This window comes from Salmo salar, chromosome ssa20 (genome assembly GCF_905237065.1).
Source record: "Salmo salar chromosome ssa20, Ssal_v3.1, whole genome shotgun sequence".
NCBI lineage: Eukaryota > Metazoa > Chordata > Actinopteri > Salmoniformes > Salmonidae > Salmo > Salmo salar.
In genome coordinates this window covers 59976384-59996540 of record NC_059461.1, presented here as the reverse complement: position 1 = coordinate 59996540, position 20157 = coordinate 59976384, and the positions used below count along the sequence as shown (strand labels likewise).

At 44.8% G+C, this 20157-nt stretch overlaps 1 protein-coding gene across 3 annotated transcripts in view; it reads left to right on the top strand.

The window, feature by feature from the left end:
- LOC106580977 (neurobeachin) overlaps window positions 1-20157 on the top strand; it is a 344141-nt gene that overhangs the window by 202211 nt on the left and 121773 nt on the right. For all 3 annotated transcript variants that reach the window (XM_045703701.1, XM_045703700.1, XM_014162593.2), the window contains one exon: window positions 9120-9266. In XM_045703701.1, the coding sequence (XP_045559657.1) occupies window positions 9120-9266 (147 nt within the window). The remainder of the gene's footprint in view (window positions 1-9119; window positions 9267-20157) is intronic.

Here is a 20157-nt window from a genome sequence, read left to right as displayed (position 1 = left end):
ATACTTTTTTTCCTGTTTGTAAATTGTTGTTCTCCCTGTCCTTTAGTAGGTGGTGTATGTGCGTGTCAGTGGTGTCTCTCCCAGTCTGAAGACTTTTTGACACCCTGGTGTCTCTCAGTGGTTCTAATGACTACAATAATGTATAAGTTTCTCCTGTGAGAAGGATTGTATTTTTTGCTCTCTCTCTCTTGCTCCCCCCCTTTCCTCTCTCCCTCTCTCTCTCTCCCCCCTCACTATCTATACCCTCCCCCACTCTCCCTATGGGCCCTGGTCGAAAGTAGTGCTCTATATAGGAAATGTGGTGCGATTTGGGACACAGCCCATATTAAAGATGAGATGTATCTGTAGCGGATAATCTAAGAGCATCGGATCGTTAGTAGTCTCCGTCTCCAAACTCTGTTTCCTGTGGTTTGACAGCCACTCCCACCAACCGTAGTACACATATATAGAACATAGTCTGTTTATTACAGATATAGAAGTTAACTAAACATAATGCCAGTGGATTGTTAGCTATATAGTGGTTATTACAGATATAGAAGTTAACTAAACATAATGCCAGTGGATTGTTAGCTATATAGTGTTTATTACAGATATAGAAGTTAACTAAACATAATGCCAGTGGATTGTTAGCTATATAGTGGTTATTACAGATATAGAAGTTAACTAAACATAATGCCAGTGGATTGTTAGCTATATAGTGGTTATTACAGATATAGAAGTTAACTAAACATAATGCCAGTGGATTGTTAGCTATATAGTGGTTATTACAGATATATATTTTAGTGGGAAGGCCTGTTGAGAGAGCGAGAGAGTTTACTCTTCGGTTGCTTCTTGAATGTGTGGATTGAAATTTCAACATTGACAGGGTGAGGGGGACTAAGGAGAGTTAGCGTTGTGTCTCTGCCCTCTGTCTGTCAGTAGGACTATACATTCTGTGTTCTGTAGCAGCAGCAGAGGATATAGTTAGCTGATTGGAACTGGGGAACCATGAAATGGAAGTCAGGTTCATATTGATCCAGTGTTTAACAGGCTGTTCTACCTCCAGGTGTCCTTGCTGCCCTGCTCAGATGAACAGGCAGTGTGCGTCCCAAATGGCACCTTTTTCCCCATAGGCTCTGGTCAAAAGTAGTGGACAACCAGGCTCTCTCTGACCCTCTGCTACTCACACACTGATCTTTATAGCTCGTTACAGCAGAATTTGCACACACATGCACACACAAATTCACGCACACGCAGACAAACACACACTCTACTACATAGCAGTAGAACACACATCATCACTAGCTACCATTCTGTAAATTATACTATATCCTCTCTAGCCTGCCGTTCCCTGGTTCATTATTATGACTAATGAAGATTCACTCTGAAGGAGATGAGAGCTGCATGTTGTCTGACTGACTTTCAATGAGCTCTCTAAGGTATAACTCTGTGGAGCATGTCTGGAACCTCAATAATACAGTAAGTGATGAGTAAAGGTATAACAACAGAGCATCTAGCTCCAGAGCATCTAGCTACAGAGCATCTAGCTACAGAGCTTCTAGCTACAGAGCATCTAGCTACAGAGCTTCTAGCTACAGAGCTTCTAGCTACAGAGCTTCTAGCTACAGAGCATCTAGCTCCAGAGCTTCTAGCTCCAGAGCATCTAGCTCCAGAGCTTCTAGCTACAGGGCATCTAGCTACAGAGCATCTAGCTACAAAGCATCTAGCTCCAGAGCTTCTAGCTACAGAGCATCTTGCTCCAGAGCTTCTAGCTACAGAGCATCTAGCTACAGAGCATCTATCTCCAGAGCTTCTAGCTATAGGGCATCTAGCTACAAGGCATCTAGCTATAGCTACAGAGCATCTAGCTCCAGAGCTTCTAGCTACAGAGCATCTAGCTACAGAGCATCTAACTCCAGAGCTTCTAGCTACAGGGCATCTAGCTACAGACAATCTAGCTACAGAGCATTTAGCTACAAGGCATCTAGCTACAGGGTATCTAGCTACAGAGCATCTAGCAACAGAACATTTAGCTACAGAGCATCCAACTACAGAGCATCTAGCTACAGGGCATCTAGCTATAGCTACAGAGCATCTAGCTGCAGAGCATTTAGCTACAGAGCATCTAGCTACAGAGCATCTCGCTACAGGACATTTAGCTATAGCTACAGAGCATCTAGCTACAGAACATCTATCTACAGGGCATCTAGCTACAGGGGATCTAGCTACAGAGCCTCTCGCAACAGGGCATCAAGCTTAAGGGCATCTAGCCACAGAGCATCTAGCTACAGAGAATCTACCGTACTTACAGAGTATCTAGGCCAGGGCTGATCTCCAGGTATAGAGGGTGTAGTAATGAGACTTTGTCTCTACTCTCTCTCTACTCTCTGTCTCTACTCTCTCTCTACTCTCTCTTTACTTTCTGTTTCTACTCTCTCTCTACTCTGTCTCTACTCTCTCTCTACTCTCTGCCTCTACTCTCTCTTTACTTTCTGTTTCTACTCTCTCTCTACTCTGTCTCTACTCTCTCTCTACTCTCTGTTTCTACTCGCTGTCTCTACTCTCTGTCTCTACTCTCTGTCTCTACTCTCTCTCTACTCTGTCTCTACTCTCTGTCTCTACTCTCTGTCTCTACTCTCTCTCTACTCTCTCTCTACTCTCTGTCTCTACTCTCTCTCTCTACTCTCTGTTTCTACTCTCTCTCTACTCTCTGTCTCTACTCTCTGTCTCCAGTCTCTCTCTACTCTCTGCTTCTACTCTCTCTACTCTCTCTCTACTCTCTGTCTCTACTCTCTGTTTCTACTCTCTCTCTACTCTCTGTCTCTACTCTCTCTCTCTACTCTCTGTCTCTACTCTCTGTTTCTACTCTCTCTACTCTCTCTCTACTCTCTGTTACTACTCTCTGTTTCTACTCTCTCTCTACTCTGTTTCTATTCTCTCTCTACTCTCTGTCTCTACTTTCTGTTTCCGCTCTCTGTCTCTTATCTTTTCCTGTTTTAGACTGAGCAGCGTCTCCCAGCGTTCAGACTATCCCAGGGTTCAGTGATGCTGGACTGCTTGTATCGTGTGGAATGTGAATCCCGTGGAGAGAGAGGCGGGGGGAGGGAGAGAGGCTGCATAGGAGGGCAGAGAGAGATCTGGGAATGATGTAGGCTGGAAAATGGAAGAGAAGAGAAGAGGGGACTACATTTAAGGAAACACTGCTATGTGATTAGGAAATGCTACTATATGAAACACAGTTCATGAAGCAGTGCAAGGAGACAAAGTGGTGTTTTGCCCTGTTATCACTCTGTAGGATTATCATGTCATAAAGCATAGAGACATTACAGAGACAGGTAGGCATGGGTTAAGGCTGGGTTTGTTAGGGGTAGAGGGACACCCCCATCTGGGAACAGTGTCTGGAGAGAGGGAAGAGGCAAAAGAGGAGGAGGAAAAAGCCCATTCTGCATTGCTGTTACCGTCCAAAACAAACGCTAAAACTTTGCATCTGTCTCCGATTTCGCTGTTCTGGGCGGGATCTGTGTTGGTAGCGTGGAGGCATAGGAGGAAAAGTTCTCTCCAAAACGGTTCTGGTCAGATCGCTAGTGTGGTGGACGAACACACAACTTAAAGCTTTTTTAATAGGTTTCCAAAACATAAATGATGGATGTTCAGACTCTTTCTTTAGCAGTAAATATACATGTCCTGCATAGCAGTATTGCCCATTTTGTTTGATCCAATTTGTGTAATTTATGTACAATATTTGTTATTCAAAAAAGCTCCACTGTAATTCTAATGTTTCATATTTTATTTATGGTTGTATATATTGAATTATTCTAAAGTATATTTGCCGTTAGCCTTATTCCTCTGTTGGGAAATGTACTGTAGCAGAGTAGGCTGTTAAGTGAAAGAACATGTGATAGAGTTTCTCCTTAAGGAGCGAGAGGTTGGGGCGTAGGAGACGTAGGAGACCAAGAAAAACACACGCTCCCTGACTCTGACTGAGGCTATAAAAATGAAAGGCTCATGCCACAGAATACTTCAGAGTTCTCCCAATATATAAAACATGGACCATTATATCACAGTTTGAGCCTTTGCTTCTTTTTAGAAGCCTATCAACTATTATCTATTCCACATTGAACAGTAAAACTACTGAACTCTAAAATAGTTCCCTTCTCTGAGATTGTAAACTTTATTTGACCAAAGCTGAAAGCCCACATCCACTTGCTATCATCGCCCTCAGACTGGGAGGGAAATGTCATCGTAGTGGAAACATTGAAAATGTGTCAGTCTGTCTTGTTGACATGGCGATAGGGAATGGGTGACATTAGCTTTGCTCTCTCTTCCTCCTCCTCTTGCTCTCTCCCCCCTTTTCTCTCTCTCCCTCTCTCTTCCACTCCCGGTCCCTCTCTCTCCCTATCTTCAATGCTTTTCTTTTCTTTTCTTGATGATTCTGAATCATAAACCTGATCACCTTATCTTTGGCATTCTTCCTATATAAAAACACAATATCAATGTTAAAATGTTTTATGTTAAAATTCTACTTATTTTGGATTGGTTTAATACGTTGTTGCATCCCAAATTATTTGCAGAAGGCCTTGGGTGATTGGAGTGTAGAAGGAGAACTACTATATTGGTTAACCCTGCTGCAGGTAGAGTTTGTGATGTTGCTGCTATCTGTGCTACAGGGTTAGGGTCTGTGGGATGAGGTACAGCTGTCCTGTTTAGGTCACAGACTAAAGAAATGAATTATGGTAGAAACAAAGTGTCCCAATCTCTTTCCTCCTCCTCCATGTGTTGTGAGGGGAAAGGTGGAGGATTTAAAAGCTTTCTAATGAGGCAGCCTTGACACCTCAGCGCTGTCAGATCTTAATGTTGACAAACGGCCGTCTATCTCACCGCCCGCTTTGATTAGGGAACATCTCTGAGTAGAGTGGCTATCACTCATGACAAGATGGCTGTTCATGTCAGCACCTTTTCTCTCCCTGTCCTGCTTTTTTTTCTGATTATTTATAACCCTATATTCTACCCCTTGATAACTAAATTGCATTGTGGACAAAGCAGTTTGCTCGGTCCCCCTCCTCTCACTCTTTTTTTTGCTCTCCTTTTCTCTCTCTCTTTCTCTTGCTCTCTCTGTTGCTCGCTCTCCCTCTCCTCTCTCATTCTCTCTTATTGATGTTGGTGGCATGCCTGTAAAAATCAGCATGGTTTATTTAGTCTAGTTCCCACTCGCGTCCTCTGCTCCATCGTGCCAATCAGAGAGTCAGCTTCTCTGCTCAGCTTCCCCTTGTTGACCCTATGGAGGATAATGACGCTTTACTGAATTACAGTTTTAAGTTTCACTCTCTTCTCTTTGATGCTAGACGAGTGGCTGGCTGCTGGCTGGCTGGCTGCTGGCTGGCTGCTAGATGGCTCTGGCCTTTCTTTAACGCTATACAGAATTCACTTCCGAAACACTCCAACTTCTTCCATGCGTCTGATGAAAGCTCTCCAGACACGAGACAGAGCAGGAAGCTGCTTTTTTCACAGTAATCGTGCTGACAACAGTTGCAGGAGACCTCTTCAAGACAAGGTGCTTGTTCCTCCTAGGAGCGCCAGGCATACTGAGAGCCTCGCTGAGAGAAAACATGGCAGACGAGTGTCAGACACCTCCCATTTCTCCAGACGTGTTCTGCTGCTTTTCTTCCACACACAGAGTTCCTGCTCCAGTTTCTCACAGATACTATATGACCTTAAAGAAGACAAATCCTCACAGGCATCTCTGTAAGGTCATGTGTGGCAGGCGTGTGCTGGGGATGGGATGGGGATGGGTTTAGCTGGCATGCTGGGGTTGGGAAGAGCTTGGGGTGGGGTTGAGCTGGAGCTAGGATTGGGCTGGGGTTAGGCTGGGGTTGGGCTGGGGCTAGGGTTGGGGTGGGGTGGGGTGGGTTGGGTAGGTCTGGGTAGGGGTAGGTCTAGGGTTGGGGTTGAGGTTGGGCTGGGGCTAGTATTGTTCTTGGGATGGGTTGGGCTGGTTTGGGGTGGGTTTGGGATAGGGTTGAGGTTGAGGTTGAGGTTGAGGTTGGGCTGGAGTTGGGGTTGGGCTGGGGCTAGTATTGTTCTTGGGATGGGTTGGGCTGGTTTGGGGTGGGTTTGGGATAGAGTTGAGGTTGGGGTTGGGCTGGGGTTGTGGTTGGGCTGGAGTTGGGGTTGGGCTGGGGCTAGTATTGTTCTTGGGATGGGTTGGGCTGGTTTGGGGTGGGTTTGGGATAGGGTTGAGGTTGAGGTTGGGCTGGGGTTGAGGTTGGGCTGGAGTTGGGGTTGGGCTGGGGCTAGTATTGTTCTTGGGATGGGTTGGGCTGGTCTGGGGTGGGTTTGGGCTAGGGGTTGAGCTGCGGCTGACATAACTTGATGAAGGCAGTTTAAGGCATTTAGATGTACTGTATAGTCTGTATGTACTGTATAGTCTGTATGTACTGTATGGTGTGGATGTACTGTATAGTCTGTACGTACTGTATGGTGTGGATGTACTGTATGGTGTGGATGTACTGTATTGTCTGTATGTACTGTATGGTGTGGATGTACTGTATAGTTTGTATGTGCTGTATGGTGTAGATGTACTGTATAGTGTGGATGTACTGTATGGTGTGGATGTACTGTATAGTCTGTATGTACTGTATGGTGTGGATGTACTGTATGGTGTGGATGGACTGTATGGTGTGGATGTACTGTATAGTGTGGATGTACTGTATGGTGTGGATGTACTGTATGGTGTGGATGGACTGTATGGTGTGGATGTACTGTATAGTGTGGATGTACTGTATGGTGTGGATGTACTGTATAGTCTGTATGTACTGTATGGTGTGGATGTACTGTACAGTATGTACGTACTGTACGGTGTGGATGTACTGTATGGTGTGGATGTACTGTATTGTCTGTACGTACTGTATGGTGTGGATGTACTGTATGGTGTGGATGTACTGTGTAGTCTGTATGTACTGTATGGTGTGGATGTACTGTATGGTGTGGATGTACTGTGTAGTCTGTACGTACTGTATGTTGTGGATGTACTGTATAGTGTGGATGTACTGTATGGTGTGGATGTACTGTATGGTCTGTATGTACTGTATGGTGTGGATGTACTGTATAGTCTGTATGTACTGTATGGTCTGTACGTACTGTATGGTGTGGATGTACTGTGCAGTCTGTACGTACTGTATGGTGTGGATGTACTGTATGGTGTGGATGTACTGTATGGTGTGGATGTACTGTATAGTCTGTATGTACTGTATAGTGTGGATGTACTGTATTGTGTGGATGTACTGTATAGTCTGTGCGTACTGTATAGTGTGGATGTACTGTATGGTGTGGCTGTACTCTATAGTCTGTACGTACTGTATAGTGTGGATGTACTGTGTAGTCTGTACGTACTGTATGGTGTGGATGTACTGTATGGTGTGGATGTACTGTGTAGTCTGTACGTACTGTATGGTGTGGATGTACTGTGTAGTCTGTACGTACTGTATGGTGTGGATGTACTGTATGGTGTGGATGTACTGTGTAGTCTGTACGTACTGTATAGTGTGGATGTACTGTATGGTGTGGATGTACTGTATGGTGTGGATGTACTGTGTAGTCTGTATGTACTGTATGGTGTGGATGCACTTTATGGTGTGGATGTACTGTATAGTCTGTATGTACTGTATGGTGTGGATGTACTGTATGGTGTGGATGTACTGTATAGTCTGTATGTACTGTATGGTGTGGATGTACTGTATGGTGTGGATGTACTGTATGGTGTGGATGTACTGTGTAGTCTGTATGTACTGTATGGTGTGGATGCACTGTATGGTGTGGATGTACTGTATGGTGTGGATGTACTGTATAGTCTGTACGTACTATATGGTGTGGATGTACTGTATGGTGTGGATGTACTGTATGGTGTGGATGTACTGTGTAGTGTGGATGTACTGTATAGTCTGTATGTACTGTATGGTGTGGATGTACTGTATGGTGTGGATGTACTGTATGGTGTGGATGTACTGTGTAGTCTGTATGTACTGTATGGTGTGGATGCACTGTATGGTGTGGATGTACTGTATAGTCTGTACATACTGTATAGTGTGGATGTACTGTATTGTGTGGATGTACTGTATGGTGTGGATGTACTGTATCGTCTGTACGTACTGTATGGTGTGGATGTACTGTCTAGTCTGTACGTACTATATGGTGTGGATGTACTGTATGGTGTGGATGTACTGTATGGTGTGGATGTACTGTGTAGTGTGGATGTACTGTATGGTGTGGATGTACTGTATAGTCTGTATGTACTGTATAGTCTGTATGTACTGTGTAGTCTGTTCGAATTGTATGGTGTGGATGTACTGTATGGTGTGGATGAACTTTAAGGCGGGACACAGCCTGTAGAGGGATGGTCCTGTTCTACTAGACTGTTCCTGTATGGCCGTATGATGAGATGTGGTGGTGTTACCAGTCTATTGATCTGTTTGTTCAGTGTGATTCTGTCTGAGCTCTGGAAGCAGCAGCAGCTGATAGATACAGTTCCAAAACACTCTGAGCTGGAGATATATTCTCAGCACTCTGTTGCCGCTTTCTATAGGGAAAACAGTGTTTCATAGTTTATCTTGTCTGACAACAAACGCTGAAACAGCCTATCAGTTTAGATGCTGGAAATGTATTAAATGTGTTCATATGTTCACTGTGGGTTCTGATGTCAATAGTTATGAAATACTACAGTACACCTCTTTTTACTCCAAGTCAGTCATCATTGGACGTTTTATGTAGAGATTGTGGGTACTGGATAATTCAGACTTTTGTAGCTTGCCGGATGTTATGGTTTGCATTTTAGAAAACTATCAAAACCAGATTCCCCTTTGGCTCCACTGATGTGACACTTGAAAGCGTTTATAATTTCCTTATCTTTCTACACTGATATGAATCTGCTCTTTGGAGTTCAGGAGAGAGATGTTTAGCTGTCTGAATGTTTCCTGGCTGTTCTGTCTGACTGTTCTCTGGCTGTATGACTGTTCTGTCTGGCTGTTGTCTGACTGTTGTGACTGTTTTCTGATTTTTCGGACTATTCCTCTCTCGCCACCCTCTGTTCTGACTGTTCTCTGAGTGACTGTTCCTACTGTTTTGTCTTTCTGCCCCTCCCCCTCCAGGCAGCGAGGAGGATGAGTTGGTCAAGTCGAAGAAGGGCTTCCACAGCCAGACAGTAGCCAATCAGAGCCCAGAGACGGACTTGATGTTGGATGGAGACGATGACACTGCCAGTCTGCTGCAGGAGAAGGAGATGGACAATCTGGCTGGTGAGATGCATACACAAACACACACACACACACACACACACACACACACACACACACACACACACACACACACACACACACACACACACACACACACACACACACACACACACATATTTATACTATGTTTGAATCATGGTTTATGTGTTTGGCAGTGTAAGTGGATCTGGACAATGTTTCCAAGGTGTTCAGGTGAAAGTGTAGTTCCTGTGTGATAGTGTATGTGTGAAACGAACCGTTCTGTGTTGTTTTGGTTCTCCAGCGCCGTTCCTTCCTCGCCTGTTTGTCTCCAGAGGTCAGTCAGTCATCTCAGTCCAAGTTAAACTATATTGATTCCGGAAGGATGATCAATCTGAACATGACTGCGTATCAAATGGCAACCTATTATTTAGTTAGTGCACTACTTTTGATTAGGGCACATAGTACTTTGGTCAAAAGTAGTGCACTAGGGTGCCATTTGGAATGCACCCTACAGTGCATTTGGAAAGTATTCAGACCTCTTAACTTACAGCCTTATTCTAAAATGGATTAAATAGTTTTTTCCCCCCTCATCTATCTACACACAATACCCCATATTGACAAAGCAAAAACAGGTTTTTAGTCATTTTTGCTAATTTATAAAAAATAAAAAAAACGGAAACATCACATTTACCTAAGTATTCAGACCCTTTACTCAGTACTTTGTTGAAGCACTTTCGGCAGCGATTACAGCCTTGAGTCTTCTTGGGTATGACGCTACAAACTTGGCACACCTGTATTTCTCCCATTCTTCTCTGCAGATCCTCTCAAGCTCTGTCAGGTTAGATGGGGAGCGTTGCTGCACAGCTTTTTTCAGGACTTCGGTTAAAGAAATATCCCCACAGCATGATGCTGCCACCACCATGCTTCACTGTAGGCATGGTGCCAGGTTTCCTCCAGACGTGATGCTTGGCATTCAGGCCAAAGAGTTCAATCTTGGTTTCATCAGAACAAAGAATCTTGTTTCTCATGGTCTGAGAGTCCTTAGGTGCCTTTTGGCAAACTCCAAGCGGGCTGTCATGTGCCTTTTGCTGAAGAGTGGCTTCAGTCTGGCCACTGAAGAGTGGCTTCTGTCTCCACCAATCAGGCCATAAAGGCCTGATTGGTGGAGCGCTGCAGAGATGGTTGTTCTTCTGAAAGGTTCTCCCATCTCCACAGAGGATCTCTAGAGCTCTGTCAGAGTGACCATCAGATTCTTGGTCACCTCTCTGACTAAGGTCCTTCTTCCCCATTGCTCAGGTTGGCCAGGTGGCCAGCTCTAGGAAGAGTCTTGGTGGTTCCAAACTTCTTCCATTTAAGAATGATGGAGGCCACTGTGTTCTTGGGGACCTTCAATGCTGCAGAAATGTTTTGGTACCCTTCCCCAGATCTGTGCCTCGACACAATCCTGTCTCGGAGCTCTACGGACAATTCCTTCGACCTCATGGCTTGGTTTTTGCTCTGATATGCACTATCAACTGTGGGACCTTATTTAAGTGATAATGCTCTTGAAGCTGGTGTTTGGAGGATACATTGGCACTGTTTGCCGGCCCTCGACTTCGTCTCAGCCCTAACAACTCCGTGCCAATATATCCTCCAAACACCAGCTTCAAGAGCATTATCACTTTTAAAGAATGGGTTACCAACATATTCAAATAATGATTTACTTATTTTCATTAAAAACTTGATTTTTATTCATGTATTCATACTTCCACAAGGTATAGTCCCGACACAAATCTAGGGTTGCTCGAGCGCGACCCAGTTGTTCAGTCTTTTTGTTCTGTATCTATGGACGCGACCCAGTCATTTGTTCTAAATGTTCCATTGCTATAATGGCTGGCAACATTCTTATCCCTTGCCTGCTACCTAGCCAACTACTGCTAACTTACAGTCACATCAAAAAGTGCAGTCAGAATAACAGCAAAGTAGCTGCATTTGCATTTGTTTAAGCTGTTTTCTAGTGACATTTATTTGGATACATGCATAACAATGAGCTAATGAGGGGGATTTTGCCTGGCATAGAAAATGTGCTCACTCGTCAGGACACTGTTGTTCAGAGGAGCTAGCCAACAACACAGCTACAGTAACACGATCGCTTCAAACTGAAGCTGGAAAGACTGCAAATTAGCTGTGTTTCGTTTGACCTTTTTTCAATTGACATTTTTTTGTATATATGTATTTCGACTGACTGAGAAACGCTGCCTGCCTGTCTTTCTTGTCCCAGACAGCTGGACATCGAATTTGAATATCTAAACAATGTTGTAAATGTCGGAGAGGCGGACAGCAAGGTTTATACAAATCTCAGCTGTTGAAAACGAAATGTTAGTCTAAAAGAAATGTGAGATAATGTCTAGATGCTAAAGTGGAGATCAGGTTTATAAGTTGCCTGGCTGGGCTGATGAGACAGTGGATAGCGCAGTCAGATGGAACAGAGTAAATAGGTATTTTAACGTCATAGATTTAGCCGGTGGCAATTTGTGGAATAGACACCGGCTGGAATGCGGTTTTAACCAATCAGCATTCAGGATTAGACCCACCCGTTGTATAAATAGACAGGTGTGTGCCTTTCCAATCATGTCCAATCAATTGGATTTACCACAGGTGGACTCCAATAATGTTGTAGAAACATCTCAAGGATGATCAATGGGAACAGGATGCACCTGAGCTCAACTTAGAGTCTCATAGCAAAAGGTCTGAATACTTATGTAAATGAGGTGTTTCTGTTTTCTATTTTTAATACATTTGCAAAAATTCTAACAACCTGTTTTCACTTTGTTATTATGGGGTACTGTGTGTAGATTGCTGAGGAAAAACATATATTTAATACATTTTAGAATAAGGCTGTAATGTAACAAAATGTGGAAAAAGTCAAGGGGTCTGAATACTTTCCAAAGGCACTGTATGTCACCATTCCCCTTCTAAATGGCCCAGACAATCAGTGACTAAACTAACATTTACCTAACCTGACAAACTGAACTATTAACCCACATTAACTCTATGATCTTACTGATTATAACAAACAGAGAAACTATGAAAACAAAAGAATGAATGAAAATTACTTGAATCAACTTCCTCAGTGGAAATAAATATTGAAATAAACGAATCACAATTAGTTATTAAAACACATGAGTTGGTTGTTTGATATCTATACATTTTATTTTCATTAGAACACTGGGTCATGGACTACACCCCAAATGGCACCCTATTCCTTTATAGTGCACTACTTTTAACCAGGGTCCATAGGAATCTGGTCAAAAGTGTGCATTATATAGGAAAAGGGTGTCATTTGGGACGCATCCATGCAGACGAAAGGGTCTGTTAATAAGAGCTGTTCCATGACATGATGTCTGAATGTCCAGAAAATAAATTGCATGTTTAAATAATGACATTTAAAATGAATTTTATCTTGGAAGCTTGGAGTTTTTACCTTAACTGTGCCAGGCAGGCAGGAGAGTTCATACAGCTGGCAGGGCTACAGTGAAACATGTAATATAATAATAATTAATGCAATTAAGCAGACACTTTTATCCATAGTGTGTGCATACATTTTTAAATGGGGGGCCCCAGTAGGAATCAATCTCACAATCCTTGCATTGCAAGCACCCTCATCTACCAACTGAGCCACACTGTTCTATCAGGTCCTGATATGTATAGACTGGATGGATATAGGCGTAGAGCAGTACAGACTGGATGGATGTAGAGGTAGAGCAGTACAGACTGGATGGATGAAGAGCACCAATATAGACTGGATGGATGTAGAGGTAGAGAAATACAGACTGGATGGATGTAGAGGTAGAGCAGTACAGACTGGATGGATGTAGAGGTGGAGCAGTACAGACTGGATGGATGTAGAGCAGTACAGACTGGATGGATGTAGAGGTAGAGCAGTTCAGACTGGATGGATGTAGAGCAGTACAGATTGGATGGATGTAGGGGTAGAGCAATACAGACTGGATGGATGTAGAGGTAGAGCAATACAGACTGGGTGGATGTAGAGTAGAGCGGTACAGACTGGATGGATGTATAGCAGCAATAAAGACTGGATGGATGTAGGGGTAGAGCAGTACAGACTGGATGGATGTAGAGCAGCAATACAGACTGGATGGATGTAGGGGTAGAGCAATACATACTGGATGGATGTAGAGGTAGAGCAATACAGACTGGATGGATGTAGAGGTAGAGTAATATACACTGGATCGATGTAGAGTAGAGCGGTACAGACTGGATGGATGTATAGCAATACAGACTGGATGGATGTAGGGGTAGAGCAGTACAGACTGGATGGATGTAGAGGTAGAGTAATATACACTGGATCGATGTAGAGTAGAGCGGTACAGACTGGATGGATGTATAGCAATACAGACTGGATGGATGTAGGGGCAGAGCAGTACAGACTGGATGGATGTAGAGGTAGAACAATACAGACTGGATGGATGTAGAGGTAGAGCAGTACAGACTGGATGGATGTAGAGGTAGCGCAGTACAGACTGGATTTTATTTTTATTTATTTTTTTATTTGACCTTTATTTAACCAGGTAGGCAAGTTGAGAACAAGTTCTCATTTACAATTGTGACCTGGCCAAGATAAAGCAAAGCAGTTCGACACATACAACAACACAGAGTTACACATGTAGAGGTAGAGCAGTATGGACTGGATGGATGTAGAGGTAGAGCAGTACAGACTGGATGGATGTAGAGGTAAAGCAGTACAGACTGGATGGATGTAGAAGTATAGCAGTCGTGTGGTTAATAATGCAGCTAATGAACCTCCCGTCCAGTCCTGGCCAGTTTAATGTTAAACCTTAGTTCCCTTTCAGTCGGTCATTCGGAATAACATACTTGGGGAGTCGATAACCAATCATATTCACCTGAAGGAAACTGAATGCCGAGCCCGTCCTCAGAAGCCTCGCCTTCCTGGATAGAATACCAGGGCTCGCATTCGTTTCCTCAATTCTTTGCTCTAAAGCTCGCCTGAAGGAAGAAGCACATGAAGACCATGAGATTCAGCTCCAACTTAGGTGTCTGTTAGTGGGTAGAGAGTGCTCATCCCCCTAGATGTTGCAATTTTTGGCTTTGTATCGGTTTTTGTGTTTGCTAAAAGCTAACTACTTTCTGCTCTCCTTGTGAGGCTAATGCTTCCTTGCTTGGGTAGGATTTGTGTTGGCTAAAAACCAACAACTTTCTGCTCTGCTTTTGTAGGCACTGCTTCCTTGCTTGAGTAAGATGGCCAGTGGTAAGAGTTAGTTCAAAAAGGCTAACCACCCAAATGTATACCTCCGAGCGTGCCCTAAAGATATTCACGAGTGCTGTCCTGTTTGCCTGGGGTGGAAACACACTCAGGAGGCTTTGCCTTGGACCGGTTTGTGTGACCATTATCTCCAGGGTGTTCAACTTCTATTGGCCGTTGGGCTGACTTTGTGAGAAAGATTGGGGTTGCTGGCGAAGGGTCTTCAGGTGAAGCAACCTTGGAAATGGGGTTGTCTGAGGCCAGGAGAGAGCAGCAGCGGTGGTCGGAGTTGAGAGGGGTGTCATCCCAGCCGAGTGAGGCTCATTCCGGTTTTTCTGTCAGTATTCAGAGTTTGTATTCCGGGGATGATATACTATCCTGGTTGGCTCTGGAGGGTTTTCAGTGTGAATCGGATGTCCGATCAGTTCGGCAGGGGAGAGTGAATCATTGGTGGTTAATGTGCATTTGACGAAGCTGTGTTGTAGGGCTGCAGATCACCTGGGGGTGGATTGGCCGTCTTCTCCCCTGCAGCAGAGGGGAAGGTATTGGGGAAGGTATTTACCTCCTGTCCCTGCAGCGGTGAAGTGTCACTTACCCCTATTTAAAGATTTTGCAGATGGGCTACAGGCGACCTGGTATTCCCCTCATTCAGCCAGGCTGGTGCTACCAGGTTATGGCGAATTCATGAATGTAGAAGGTTTGGAGGAGGCTGGGCTCGTTTGCACATGCCCGATGGATTGAAAGCTCGCAAGTTACTTAGCTCCAGAGGATAACAAGGGTGCTAATCCTAACATGGTGCTTCTGAATAAACAGTGCTGGTGCTCTGCCTCTTCAGGGAATAATGTATGGGAGACTGGTAGCGTGCTCCGTCCAGTGGCAGGCATGCGCTGTTTCACCATGTGTGATGAGGACGGTGACGAGGATGTACGGTCTGCAGTTCGCTGTGCGTCATCCTTTTCGTGGCGTCCTTATGCCTATGGTCCCCGAGGTCCTAGCACCTGTCTTGAGAGATTTCCTCTCTCCTTCAAAAGCTGGCTATTCAGGTGGTTCCCGTGTCTGAAGTACAGAGCGGTTGGTACAGCCGTTACTTCTTAGTTCCCAAGAGCGATGGAACGTTGTGTCCCATCCTGGACTTGGTTGTTTTAAACAAGCACCCCAAAATTTACAAGTTTCAAATGCTTACACTTCAATGGTTATTGCAGTCGGTGCATCCCAGTGATTGGCTTACGTCCATAGATCTGAAGGATGCGTGTTTTCATGTGGCTATACATCCTCTCCACAGAAAGTTTCTGAAGTTTCATTTCAAGGTTATGGCCTATGAGTCTCTAGCACTGCCTTTCGGGCTCTCCCTGTCACCCCAGCCCTTTTTCTATGGTGGTTGAGGTGGCTTTGGCACATGGTGCAGTGCCAGAGGATCCGATTTTTGGCCTATCTGGATGATTGGATGGTCATAGCAGAGTCAAGGGAACAGATGGGGTTCCACACTGCCACGCTGGTTTCCCATATTCAGTCTTTGGGGTTCATAGTGAATCACAAGAAAACTTGTTTGACTCCGGCACAGCGCATTCAGTTTCTGGGTCTGGTTCTGGACTCATTTCTGAAATGTGCGTTTTGTCCAAACAGAGGAGGGTCGCATTCCGGTTCTTTCTGGCACTGTTTCAGCTGGGGCACTCGATGCCTTTTCGCTCGGGCATACAGTTATTGGGTCTGATGGCCTCTATTATAGCTGTGGTGCCTCTGGGACTTCTGTTGATGCATCTGTTTTAGTGTTGGGTAGTTGCCATTGTTTGTCAAGGTATCCCCATTGTGCCTAAGGACGTTGACTCCTTGGAGGGACCCGTGACTGCTGTTGCAAGGGGTTCTCATGGGCTTGGTAGTTTCCCACAGGGTGTTCACAACAGATGCATCCTTGTTGGGATGGGGAGCACTGTGTGTAGGTTGCTCGAAAATAGGAATTTGGTCAACAACTCAAAGGGCACTGCATATCAATTACCAAGAGATACTGACTGTTTTACTAGTGTTGAGGCGTTTCCTTCCTGATGTTGGAGGGCCAGCATGTGTTGGTAAGGTCCGACAACAAGACGACGGTGGTGTACATCAACAGGCAAGCGAGGACGCGGTCTCTCTCTCTCTTTTAAATCTGTCTGTTATCAGCTCATATGGAGCAGTGTGCATTTCCTGTCGCTCAGGGTGACATATTTTCCAGGGTTTCTCAACATGGGTGCATATCTCATTTCCAGGGGGGGTCCTATCTCTACGGAGTGGAGACTACACCCCTCGGTGGTTGCCGAGATATTGGGCCAGTTCGGCAGTGCTGACATAGATCTTTATGCATCACAAGAAAGCTTGCATTGTCATCTGTTCTTCTCAATGAGGGATCTGGGCACTCCGTTGGGAACAGATGCTTTGGCGTATCAGTGGCCTCGGACCCTGCTCTATGTGTTTGCTCCAGTGGACCTGATTCAAGCCACTGAGCAGAGGGTCCGTCAGGAAAGTCTGTTGTTGATTCTGGTGGCTCCACGTTGGCCCAGACAACCCTGGTTCCCGGAGATCATCCACTTGTTGGGCGGGGACCCATGGAGGGTCCCATGTCATTGGGATCTATTGTCCCAGACACACCGGAGAGTTTGGCACCCACGACCACAGATCGGGGATCTGTGGGTTTGGTCCCTGAAAGGTTGAATTTGACGGCTAGGGGTTTATTCTTCAATGTTATTACGACTATACAGTCGGCAGATGTGCCCTCTATGAGGTGGTGCGGTTCCTGAAAGGTGTGCGTCGGCTCAGACTGGTGTCTAAGCCTATGGCATGCAACCTTGCTTTGGTCCTGGATTCTCTGTGTGAGCCTCCGTTTGAATGATTCTAGTCTGTGGACCTGAAGGTCCTTTCCTACAAGACTGCCCTGCTTATGACCTTAGAGTCTGCAAAACGCATTGGCGATCGCCACTCACTATCAGTACACCCTTCCTGTTTGGAATTCGCGCCTGGCGACTCTAAAGTGATGTTACCTCCTAATGCAGCGTTTGCTCCCAAGGTTATGCTTATGTCATACAGGTCCCTGGCTTTCGAGCTGTTCCTTTTCTCACCTCCTTTGTTTGCTTTCAGTGAACAACGGAGGTTGTATGGCCTGTGTCCGGTGCACGCTTTACGCACATATACGGATAGGACCAAGGATATCCGCGTTTGTGACCCGCTTTTTGTCTTTTTCGCTAATCCAGCTCAGTAGTGCGCTTTCAAAGCAACATTTTCTCATTGGCTCTCTCCCTGACAAATGACAGCAAAGGAGAAGGGTTGCCTAACTCCATTAGGGGTGTGGCAGCTTCTTGGGCATTGTTCAGGGGCATGACGATTGGTGATATCTGTGCTGCAGCCTGTTGGGGTTCCCCAAATACCTTGTACCTGCTCCTAGTGTGGCTCCTAGTGTGGCTCCTAGTGTGGCTCCTAGTGTGGCTCCTAGTGTGGCTCCTAGTGTGGCTCCTAGTTTGGCTCCTAGTGTGGCTCCTAGTGTTCTTATGGCTGGGTCCGGCAGTTGGTGTTAGGCACCGCGCAGGTTGCGCATTTGTCCGGGTTACCACAGTTCCCTGCATGTTTGAGCCTTGGGCTGCGGCAGTGTGTAAAGTGTACATTATCAGGGTTACCACTGTTTCCTGTAGGTTTGAGCCTCGGGTTGCCGTGACAGCCCGCAAGTACACAGTTTCGATGTTGCTGCAGGTTTCCTCCTACAGGGAACAGTAGTTATAATCATAACTGTAATATTTATTGTCTTCATTAAAACATTTGATGGTTATTTCTGCCAAGTTGCTGAGGTTATTTAAATACCTTATTGGTCTGACCCTGCCCAGCCAGGAATGTCTCTGCTAACAATAGAGTTATCCAAACCCCCTTATAGTGTTTTAGTGTTCTCATAGTGTTCTCATAATGTTCTCCAACCCACCTCCTGGTTATATGGCACCAGGCTCCAGCTCTGTGGGCCAAACTCTCCAGTCAGAACTGTGCTTTCTGCTGCTTTAGGTATAATTGCCTTAGTCTCACAGGGGATAGTTATCCAGAGTTCAGTCTGGTTGTGAATATAGATCAAGAGGAGCTGTTCAACAGTCCGATACACTGCCTGAACGCTGCAAACAACTGGTGCCTGAAATAAGAGCAGCAAGCGCTGTGGTGGTTTTATGCCTGATGCAAGCGTTTTACTGGAATACAATAGTGGATCCTGGCAGCCATCATAAATTCCTGAAACGTTTACTATGTTCCAATCACAAGGATTATAAAGCAGCAAATGGACTGAGGGAGAGAGAATCTGGTTGCTGTGCCTCCCCTGTCAAGCTCAGAGACATTCTAAAAAAAACATTGTTTTTTTCTGAGGAGAAAATTTCATCCTAAGACAGTTGAGAAAATAATAAAGAAAATATGATATACTGTAGCTGCTGTTTCTTTTAAAATATCATAGTTTACTGTTATGTTGGCATCCTGACAAAGAGAAATATAATTGTAGACTATTGTATCTATAGTGTTGCCATGTAAGTGGGGGTAGCTTTAGAGACCTGCAATGACTAGCTTCTGTCCAGAATCTCAAGAGGTACGATCAGGCTTTTTATTAGTATTGTCCTTAAAGCCCCAATGCATTCTGTGTAATTGTATTTTTAAATAATCTTTGTATGTCTAACAAATCACTGTGTGTTTATTTAATGAAAATGTACTGCCCTTTAAAAGTCCAATACAGCCATTTTTATCTCAATATCAAATCATTTCTACGTAAAAATTAAGTACCTTAGTGTGATTGTTTTCAATTAAAACGGCAAAAGAAACAAAAATAGCTACAAAGAAACACCATCCAAAATCAACTGGACCAGTTACAATGAGTACAGAAAAGTCTAAATGGAAACTTTCTTTATATGTACATCATTTAGAACATGTTATCAATTCCAACCTTATTAAAAATGTTGGTCAAAACATTTATTTTTGGAACATTCAAAAACCCTTCAAAAACATTTACCATTTTTTCAAATATTGCATCATGGTAAAGTTAAAGGTATGTTCACATTCTGACCAACAGGGGAGCCCTAGCTATCTCAGACTGACAATTCCGAAGTGCCGGACATTATGTAGTGTTCTGTCTATGTGCTCTATATCTATATGCTACAGTTGGTGTACTCTATATCTATACTCTATCTCTCTCTGCCCTGAGCAGTCTAAGTGGGAGATCCTCCCTGTGTGTTGACAGCCTTTCTCCTTCTCTATCTTTCTCTCTCTTGCCCTCTCACTCTGTCTCTCCCCATATCTCTTTCTCTCTCTCCTCCTCCTCTTCCTCCTCTCTCTCTCTCTCTCCTCCTGCCAACCAACCATCAGGTCAGTGTCTGCTGCCAGAGGGGGCGTGGCTTACCCTGGGCCCAGCTAGCTATGGGGCCGGGCGGGGCCTGCCCTGTGGTTACCAAACCCATGATTAGTTTCACTCCCCCTGAACACTGGCAACACCGTCTGCTCTCACTGGCATCAACACACTCCTTTTGTCTACTCATCTGTAACCCAACTCACAAGGAGAGAAGAGGAGAGGAGAGGAGAGGAGAGGAGAGGAGAGGAGAGGAGAGGAGAGGAGAGGAGAGGAGAGGAGAGGAGAGGAGAGGAGAGGAGAGGAGAGGAGAGGAGAGGAGAGGAGAGGAGAGGAGAGGAGAG